The following is a 10,675-nucleotide window of genomic DNA, read 5'->3' on the forward strand; positions in this document are numbered from 1 at the left end:
TATTTTTATTAGGTAAAAAAAACTAATATAATCTTGTTTTTTCTCGTTTAAAGACAATGGGTAAGAGGTATATCAAAAAAAGAATGTGGTAGAGAATGTTAACGTCCCCGAAAGGTATTAGACGTTAGCAATCTCCTAAATATATATATATATATGGAAAAGGTTGTTTGGACTGAGGTCCACATTTGAACCATGTTTGAGTCATGTGGACTCTTCCGTTGGTCCAAATGACAACTCAACCTCTTGTTTGTGGTCTAGATTGGGGTTGAAAAAAAAAACCCTCAAACAAAAGTCTTTTTGGTGTCAAATCTTGATTTTAAAAATGGACGATCATTGAACTCCTAGAGTTAAATACAAGAAAGGGGTATAGATGACCAACCAAAATTCATGAAACAAAATAAAAAAGACCAAAAACATGACCAACTACAAACGAAGGCTCAAATAGAGTATAAAGCATCCTATCTAAAGAGAAAATCCTTAAAAAAAAACAAAAACCCAATTGATCTTTAAATAAGAACAATAAATGAGAACACAAACTTGTCACAAAGTTAGGGAACAAAATTGTCTATTGTCTATTGAATGCCGACCTTAGGATTTGAGTCGAACCTGGAAAGTGTTTCCTATCCTTCTCTTGCAATGAGAGAGCAGTTTTTTCGAAAATTGACTTGGTAAAAATCTCACTTCAAACAAAAATTAGCCTAGTATGTGGTTTGTTACTTCTTGTCATTTAAGCGCACAGTAATCCGGGATAAGAAATAATTGAAGAGAATGAACAAGAACGGAATAAACGAGAAAAAATAAAAATCACACAGAGAATTCACATGAAAACCCTAAAACGGGAAGGATAAAAAAAAAACACCTAAAACCCCAACCCCATCTAAAGACGAAAAAGAAAGCTCTAGTATAGAAACTACAACAAATTAAGACCTTACTTGCACAAAATCCTCCGTGAGATTTGATTAACAGTACCTCTCTATTGACCAGTACCATCAGACTCATACAAACCATAAAACAGTATACATCAAAGACGAGGCCTATTTATAAAAGAGTCTGATGATATAACACCCCCTCCCTCTGACATACGCCCCCATCACAGAACCATAGATCATTTGCCTTGGGATACACAAGAAAAAGATTTATGATTCTGCGTATCCCGAGGGAAATGATCTACAGTTGGATGAGGGCATCTGACGGCATCAGGAAATTATTAGTCTTTTTTAAAAATATTGTTTTCAAGCCAATGATGAAAACTTCCAAATGAACACCTAGAAATCCATAAGAAGTTACATATTCATCTTTCTCGCTCAAGACTGAAATGAACACTCCAAATTTGATTGGGTCAATCAAACACAACAGGTGTAGTGTTTTCTTAACAAGTAGATGGCTGAAATGGACAATTCTTGGTAGAGGAGTATTGCAAATATCCTCCTCTCTAATAAGTTCTAGCAAACTTTTAAAAAAAAAATAAATAATGTCTAGATCTAACATTCAACGAATCCATCAATTTTCCCTTACCCCAAATCCGAATTCCACCCTAAATAAACCCCTCCATCTTCACTTTATCCAGAACATAAAATAACTGTTTCATGGAATATGGAGATCTAACTGTACAGGTCATCTTCGTCAGCTCCACCGGCCGATGCTGCAAAAGGATCGGAACCCGTGGCCCCTGCTGCTTCTCCCGCTACATCTGAGAACCGAAACTCACTTCCAAAGCCCCTCGATTGTTGCAAAGTTTGGGCAAACGCCTGGTACTTTCGAATATCTGCGTCGCTCACACTCCTGCGTGCATACTTCATAGACTCCTCAAAATGAGCAGCCTTGATCTCCGCCACTTCATCCTCAACATCCTCCTCCATTGCCTCTGGGTTCTCACTTCTTCTCCTCTCCTTTTCTATATCCTGCACCACCCGACCTCATATTAGTTCAACCATTCGATCCAATTACGTACATTAACACATCAACAATGGTAATTTAATATTATAATTTGAGCCAAATCTTGGTAATGTTTGAAGAGTGTGTTTTAATATTTACTTGGGGGTGATAATAATTTAAGAAATTGGAGTGTAAGAAGTAAAAGTTGGGGTACCAATAGCAGATTTCTATCTTTTCGGTTTAGGATTTCATCATAATTGTAAACAACTACTGAAATTATTTGAGCATAAGTTATAAAGTTTTGCAATGTTAAGATTATAATTTGAGTCAAACCTTGGTAATGTTTGAAGAGTGTTTTAATCTTTTACTTGAGGCTGATAATAATTTAAGAAATTAGCTAACATATGCTTACTATTTCAAAAAATGATTAGAATGAAATTCAGTACAAGGTAAAAGAGAGAAAAAGCTTACTTTCTCAATGTTTTCTCTAATGGCATACTTGCATGCTCGCTGACATATCTCTGTAATATCGGCTCCACTAAAGCCTTGAGTATACTTAGCAAGGGCTTTCAGATCCACATCTTTCGAAATAGGAGATTTCCTGAGGCAAGCCTTGAAGATTTGATAGCGAGAGCTCTCATCCGGTAAAGGAATGTATATCAATTGATCGAGACGACCCGGCCTCAGCAGCGCGGGATCAATTATATCGGGTCTGTTGGTAGCACCAATTATGAATACTGTCTTCTTTGCAGACATTCCATCCATTTCAGTCAGAAGTTGGTTCAAAACCCTATCAGCAGCACCACCTGCATCTCCGACACTGCTCCCTCTCTGCCAGAAAATAATTAAATAATATAAACGCATTAGCTGTGATCAACGAATCAAAACAGGGAAATTATCTAGGCTTTTTTTGGTAGAAAGAAAATCTAGATAAACCTGAGTGGCAATGGAATCAAGCTCGTCGAAGAAGAGCACACAGGGTGCAGATCCGCGGGCCTTGTCAAAAATCTCTCGAACATTGGCCTCGCTCTCTCCAAACCACATTGTGAGCAATTCAGGACCCTTGATACTGATGAAGTTAGCTTGGCATTCATTCGCAATTGCCTTAGCCAATAGAGTTTTTCCACAACCAGGGGGGCCATAAAAAAGAACTCCTTTCGAAGGTGACATACCGAACTTCTCAAACTTTTCAGGATGCTCCACGGGATATTGCACAGTCTACATAACAGAAGGTGACATAAACCCAAATTGAGTTACATACAGTACAAGTAGAAAAGACACCAGCCAAAACCCATTCCTACGGACATTACCTCTTGAAGCTCCCTCTTGACATTTTCAAGACCCCCGATGTCTGCCCAGCTGACATTAGGAACTTCAACAACCTGCACTCATTAAAACTCGAGTTAGATAATACTGAAAAGGATGTCTATTTCATTTCGGAGGTTATACATATACACACACACTAGAGTTCGCCCGTGCCTAAATGCCTATGGCACGGCATCCTCTTGAGAGTTAAGGGGTAAACGCAGAAAAATAATAAAGATGGAAGGGTATTATTAAAAATCTTTGAGGCTAAGGGTAAGAGAGGAAATAATAAAGTTGGAGAGGTATTATTTTTTTATAGGTGTTTTTGAGGTATTATTAAGAAAGAAGGAGAAGAGGAAAGACAATACAGTGGGTTAAAGAGGTAAAAGAGTAAAGTCAGAGGGGTATTATTGAAAATGGTGTAAAGAGGAAAGATGGTAAAATTAGAGGGATATTATTGAAAATGAGGGGGAGGGGGAGGGGGAGGGGGAGGGGGGGGGGGGAGACAATAAAGTTGAAGGGGGTGAAAAGGAAAAGCAATAAAATAAGTAGTGTGAACCCCACAAAACTATAGCTAGGTGGGATGTTTAACCCCGACAGAACTATAGCCGAGTGGGACCCGCCATTGTGTTTTATTATATAGATGGAAGAGTTATTCGAAAACTTACTGTTTCACGCAAAGCAGAGGGGTTGCTTGTCCCAAGAGCAGTCTTGAAGTGTTCGTCTGTAACAGCCATGGAGTTGAGTATCTCGGCATCTATGGAATCATCTTCTAAGTCAATCACATCCATCTTCTCTCTGATGCACTGAAGTGCAGCTTCAGTGCACAGAGCTGCAAGATCGGCACCAACATACCCATGAGTATCCTTTGCAATCCTTTCCAAATCAACCTGCACAAACTCCAACAGTTTCAGAAGATAAACAAAAGATGGACTTTAAATGAGCGAAAGATAAAAAGGAAAATGACAGTATATTGTTTACATCATCAGAGAGCTTCATGTTCTTCGTATGGATGCGAAGGACCTCAAGACGCCCAACTTCATCTGGAACACCGATGTCGATTTCCCTATCAAACCTCCCAAACCTTCTCAAAGCTGGATCAATGCTATTTGGCCTATTCGTAGCCCCAATAACAATAACATGGGCACGGGATTTTAATCCATCCATAAGTGTCAATAGTTGGGAAACAATTCGCCTCTCAACTTCTCCATTTGTTTTCTCTCGTTTTGGAGCAATGGAATCTATCTCATCAATGAAAATTATTGACGGTGCATTCTTCTCAGCTTCCTCGAAAGCTTTCCTAAGATTACTCTCACTCTCACCAGCTAGTTTTGACATAATTTCTGGTCCATTGATACAAAAGAAGAAGGCACCAGTTTCATTTGCAACAGCTCTGGCTATCAAAGTCTTTCCAGAACCCGGAGGTCCATAAAGAAGAATACCCTTCGGTGGCTTAACACCGATTGATTTAAAAAGCTGGGGATGCCTAAGTGGGAGCTCCACCAACTCTCTGATCTGTGCCATCTGCTTTCTCACACCACCAACATCATCGTATCCAACTTCATCTAATCTATCTTCATCTTCCCTTCTCACCGGTTCACCTTCACAAAAGATCTCTGTGTCTGGAGCAACTACACAGTAGTCCACTGGATCGGTCTCAATGACCTTAAATTCCACACTCCTCATCCCACCTCTCACAAGGAAGAGATCCCCTTTCCTCACTGGGCGATATGCCTCCAAGAAATAAGCTGCAAATATTTACAGGGGAGGATTATGCTCTGCAATGTAACATGACACAAAAAAATAGGACCAAGGAAGCAATTATCTAGAGTCATGTTCACTTATAGGATCTTAATTCACATAAACCTTGAAAACTATAGCAACATCATTGACAACGCTTTACCCAACTATCTGAAGATAAATCTCATGTGAGATTAATATAAGAAACTAAATATAAACAGATATGTGGTAAATGCAAATCAGCAATAATAATAACTAATTAATTAATTAATTAGAAGGCACAGTTAATATACAAAAAACTCCCACCTCTAAAACAGAAAATTTGCTACAAGCAGATAGCCAAGCATCATGACAATAACATCAACTATCAGATTAACCGGGAAAAATAATCAAAATCAAAGGCTACAAACAATACAAATATCTACCCAATTAGAAAATAGAACAAGCGTTGAATTAAGTATTGAAGAAAATAAAATGACAATTTCCAATGTATAACCTTCAATCATAAATCCAAAAACAATAACAAATACCCAATAGCAAAAAAATACACATCTATAATTGCATATCTCTGACGTGAAGAGTGCAAAAGCAGCTTAAATTACTTAAGGCTAGGGCATCAGGTACAATAGAAAGCCCATTCAGACCACAATTTGTTGACTAGTAATAAACCATAAAAAATCAATCCTCAAAGGCATAATCTGAGAACTACCAAAGAGTTTCATGAACCAGGTCACTTCATGTTGGGGACTGGGACTTGGATCCCAACTTCAAATATGCCATGTTTAAAAAACATAGCCCCTAAAACCTAAAATTACAAACACTACTATCTCCCGATTAGATAACATAATAAGCATTGAATTAAACATTGCAAGAAATCAAATGCCACAACAACAAAGTCTTATCTCAAAATTTTGGAGTCGATTAAACAAATCTTGTTCCTCCATTCAAGTTTTGTCGTGTCACGTTCTCTGTCATTAAAGTGAGTTCATATTTGCTCTCACTATCTCCATCCACATCCTTTTAGCCTCTTCCTCTCACTCTTTCAAGAACTTTAACTCGAATATTTCTAATTAGGGCAATAACGGAAATCATTGAACATGCCCAACCCATCTAAGTTGACCTTCTCTTAGTTTATCACCTTGGTACACAGTATATCATTTGTGATACAAATGATTTCCCTGAATCTCTTTTTTTTCGATAGGAAAAGATTGGTCAGTGGTTAGCATAAGAAGTATGGGTTCAAGGGGGTTTGAACCTAGGACATAGGAACAATTCTCCGTGGATCTTGCATTTGAGGACATTACTTGTTGCACTGTAAATGCGTATTTGTTATTTTCAAAAATCATTTCCATGGGCCTACAACTTTAGACCAAAAAATGTACTAAACCATTGCAAATTATTAGCAAACAAATCAGGCTCAATCCCCCCCCTCTACCAAATCATTATCACCATTCGTTTGGTAAGCTTGTCTATTTTCTTCTTCTCATTTTTAGTCCCTTTTTGTTTTCTTCTTGTCTCCCGCCTAAAAAATAAGCCCTCAAAGTGGTGATGGGTTTTTTACAATTGGCTATGGCGGGTGGCGATGGTAGGGGTAGAAAAGGTCCACCCAAGAACTTTCCTCTCTCTAGGCATGCCTGGTTAATTTTTTGATAATTTTGAAAGGAATCCTTTATATGATTTTTTTCCCGAGCTTGGAACCACCAAGCTGCTCTGTTCTTTTAGCAGCTATTCGGTTGGATCCACAGACTAAACTTGCATAAATTATAAGCAAAATCTTCAATTCATTTCCTCTCAATTAGGCCTTTCAAATTGTTATGCCATGATCACAACTTTCTTGATGCTACTTACGTTTTATAAGTGAAGTTGACTGCTGTCAAAACAGAATGGCAACTCAAAACCCAAGAGATTTCAAAGTTGATATATTTTGTAGCTAAGTCATTATTTTGATTGAAAATGCTCTCTCAAAGCATTCGTAAATATTAAGATCTAACATCTACACATGAGAGGAGGATTTTAAATCAACTCACAGTAGGGGGATAAAAGTCAAGCAATTACCTAGCACATATTCCATACTTAAAAAATGAAGCGAATAATTAGGTTCAACATGGTTAGAAAATGTTGATCATAATTTCTCCAAAATGACAAAGTTAAAAGGCTTATTTTCTTATCAACCTATAAACCTAGAAAGACCTTTAAGAAACTCAATATTTAAAGAATATCAGCATTGATTAATGAATCCATAAAAACATTTATAATTTAAGCATAAAGATAATGCAGGTGTGTGAAGATAGTTGAGGAATCTCACGTTTCAAATATGCATCAAACAGACTCCCAGTAACACCTTCAATGGTATCGTCCACGGGCAGTATGTGCACACGCTTCCCATATTTAACATCAGGGCATTGGTGCACAGAAACAACATCACCTAACCTAACCCTGAGATTTGATCTGACAACCTTATTCATCCTGATCTTTGGCTCATCACATGTGTCATCAGCAAGAGCAATGCAGATCGTATCCTTCCTTTTCTTGCCCTGAACACCAAAGAAAAGAAAATAAATAAACAAAGAAAAGAGGCCATGCTAAAATATTTGAAAATCATAATCTCACTGGAATCAGAAAACCAGGTTTTTGGAAGTCTAGATCATAAGAACCCTTAATAACCTCCTTCCCAGGAAAAAACACAGATGAGTTAAAATGCCTGAAATTGCAATTCGAAATTGCAAGATTTATGATTGAAAAAAAAAAAAAAAACGTTACTAGAACAATTAATTCCCCAAGACCCTAAAACACATACAACTTGCAAGCACTAGATCTTAAGAATACTGTTAGGATTCCCCACGCATTAGGTTCCGTTATTTTAGTAGTTTGTTACTTTAGGAGTCCTTGGGTAATTTTAGAAGTTTTTAATTGTTATTTAGCAAGATTTATTAATTTAGGAGTTTGTCTGTCCTAAATCATTGGAGTCAAAACCCTTTATATTGGATAATGTAGTTCATATTTTGAAAGCAATAAAAAAAATTACTTTCTGTAGGAAGATCCCTTTTGAAATGGATCAAACTTTTCCATAGGATACAAGTATCCTATAATCTGGTATTAGAGAAAAGGTTATTGGTGTTCAGTATGGTGACTGTTAAGGAGCTAAGTGAGAGACTTGACTCATTTGAACCCCAGATTGAACAACTAAACACCGATGTTTGTGAGTTGAAAGAAGGGATGCAGGTGATTCAAACAACCCTTGACCATATGGTTGTTGATCGACCACCAGTTCGGGAAGCAGCACATTTCCTTGCCATTGAGCATCAAAGAATAGAAAATCAACAAGGTGGCACAGCAATTCAAGGTCGTTCATCTCAAATCGATCTTTTGAGGTTCAACAAAGATGATCCTTAAGGCTGGATTTTTCATGTTGAACAGTGTCGACAATTGAATGGCTTATTCGATGAACAAATGATTCCATCGACCTCAGTTCACCTAATCGGAGACGTTATTGCCTAGTATCATCGAATGACTTGTTCTATTGGTTTGATGTCATGGCCCCAATTCTCTCGGGAGCCTTATGCTCACGTTTCGACTCTTGGGAGTTCGCAGATCCGGGTGTTGCGTCAACCAAACTCAAACAAACTAATAAGATTTGTGAATTTCAGGTTCTATGTGAAAAGCTTGCCAATTAGGTTACCGATTAACCAAAATCATTTTTAATTAGTTGCTTTGTCTCAGAGCTACGCAACGACATACGTGCTAGAGTTCAACTACTTCAACCAGCCTCACTAACCAAAGCATTCAACTTGGTTGTTTGCCAAGAAGAAACGATTAAGGTAACCCTAGAATTTTCTATACGTTGACCAACACCCTTGAGCCTACTCCATCATTGCTTGGGCCAGCTCCTCCTAGGCTTCCTCCTATTCGGCGACTTTCCCTGACAGAGTAAGCAAAGAGGCAATCAAAAGGTCTCTGTTGCAATTGTTATGAACTATTCAAACCGAGACATCGTTGCAAGAAACCCCAACTACCTTCCATTGAGAATCATATAAATACTCTTAAGGACGATGTTGCTACTGAGATTTTTCTGACTAGAGGACAAATCATTTTGAAGGGGTGTGGATGTTAGGATTACCTACAAGTTAGGTTTCATTGTTTTAGTAGTTTGTTACTTTAGGAGTCTTTAGGTTATTTTAGGAATCTTTAATTGTTATTTCCTAAATCATTGGAGTCAAGACCTTTATATTGGAGAATGTAGTTCGTATTTTGAAAGGAATAAGAAAAATAAATTAGTTTCTGGAGGAAGATCCCCCATGAAGTGGATCAAACTTTTCCATCCAACCCCCCCCCCCCCCCCCCCACCTCTTCTCAACCCACCACCACCACCACAAACAAACCTTTAAGTTCTCAAAGATCTAAACCCAAAACTCTAGAAAATCCCCAGCAACCCTAGTATCAAGAACCCTATTATAGTATAACAGAATTTCACAAACACAAATCCACTTCCATTGTAAATTATGACTCTCCAAAACCCTAAAACATGACCAATGAATCCACATTCGAAACCCTAACAACCCAAAATCTTTAATCCTTATAAATAAATAAAAGTTAACCTTGATCAGGATCGTATCGCCACGAAAGAGCTGAAGCTTCTCCATCGTATCGGGATGCATTGCCACCACAGAATTGTCATCGTTGATGGCCTCGTTAACAACAAGCCTATTCGCCGCCTTCTTACGTTCCAGTATCGCAGTACTGAAATCTCTCTTCGTTCCCTTACTGCGATTCACAATATCCACCATTAAAATCCCACAAATTAACCACACAAAAAAAACCCTAAATTATGCAATAGAGAAGACGAAACGATCATGAAAAAAACCAAGATTGATGGATCATAGAGAAGAATCTTACGAATCTGATGATTCAGCTTGGTCGCTCATCTTTGATCGAAAAAATAAAATTTAAGAGATTAGAGAAGTCGAAGATAGAAAGAACGAGAGGAAATTATGGTGGAGGATCTAGGGGTGGGATCGGGATATTTATAATACGCTCTAATTTCTTGCGTGTGAGGACTGGACAGGAATAGGAAATAAACTAAGAGTACTGATTCCGAAATAGAAAGTCTTCACTCGGTAATACTCGGCTGACGTGTCATGGACATGGAATCATAGATTTGTTTCCTCGAGATACACTTCTGTAAATTTGATAAAGGATTTAAACTGTGTATCCCAAGGAAAAAGATATATGGTTATGATCCATAACATGTCAGCCGAGTATTGACAGAGTGAAGACTTTCTAATTAGAATATTAGCACTCATAAATAAAATAAATATTCTATTGGGACACCAACTTTTACTTTTACTAATTGGACGGTGCTTTTAAAATTCGGCTTCGTGTCTCATCTCATCCATGTTAGATATCGAGTCGTCTCGAATGAGTTTTTGATATATTTGAGATGTTGTTCAAAACTAAAAAAAATGCACGTGGGGTATTAAATCTCATTTGAAAATTTGATTTGTCCATCCGTCTCATTCATGCCTGATATCGAGACAACTCGAATAAGTTTTGAAACCATGAATAGGACAAGAATTCATATGATATCACGTCAACAAAGAATTAGCTCATATCTTGAGATGTTATTAGTAAAAGTTGGTGTGGCAAAAGGAGCTCTCTTTTGTAAAACAAGGATTCCCAATTTGAATCTATTTCTAAACGAACCGACTAGTTGCACACCACTAGCGTTGCATTCCATCATTTAAAATAGCACCCTTTA

At 37.6% G+C, this 10,675-nt stretch overlaps 1 protein-coding gene across 1 annotated transcript; it reads right to left on the reverse strand.

Moving 5' to 3' along the window:
- Window positions 1-1,470: 1,470 nt before the first annotated feature.
- On the reverse strand, window positions 1,471-9,973 carry LOC147384801 (cell division cycle protein 48 homolog). The gene is made up of 9 exons (XM_086425285.1): window positions 9,814-9,973; window positions 9,516-9,681; window positions 7,226-7,454; window positions 4,162-4,928; window positions 3,849-4,070; window positions 3,186-3,257; window positions 2,812-3,093; window positions 2,347-2,706; window positions 1,471-1,901 (listed from the first exon to the last, which is right to left on the reverse strand). Exons 1-9 carry the CDS (start codon window positions 9,840-9,842, stop codon window positions 1,602-1,604), a joined length of 2,427 nt encoding a protein of 808 aa, XP_086281411.1. The 5' UTR covers window positions 9,843-9,973; the 3' UTR covers window positions 1,471-1,601.
- Between the last annotated feature and the right edge of the window lie 702 nt (window positions 9,974-10,675).

Source organism: Akebia trifoliata, chromosome 15 (assembly GCF_017979445.1).
Source record: "Akebia trifoliata isolate Shusen 1 chromosome 15, ASM1797944v1, whole genome shotgun sequence".
NCBI lineage: Eukaryota > Viridiplantae > Streptophyta > Magnoliopsida > Ranunculales > Lardizabalaceae > Akebia > Akebia trifoliata.

Bases quoted from the DNA above. Each gene is read 5' to 3' on its own strand.
- LOC147384801 (XM_086425285.1), bottom strand. From the start codon at position 9,842: ATGAGCGACCAAGCTGAATCATCAGATTC. The intron at 9,682-9,813 runs GTAAGATTCTTC...TGTGAATCGCAG, and splicing joins CAAGCTGAATCATCAGATTC to TAAGGGAACGAAGAGAGATT. The intron at 3,094-3,185 runs GTAATGTCCGTA...TCTGTTATGTAG, and splicing joins TCAAGAGGGAGCTTCAAGAG to ACTGTGCAATATCCCGTGGA.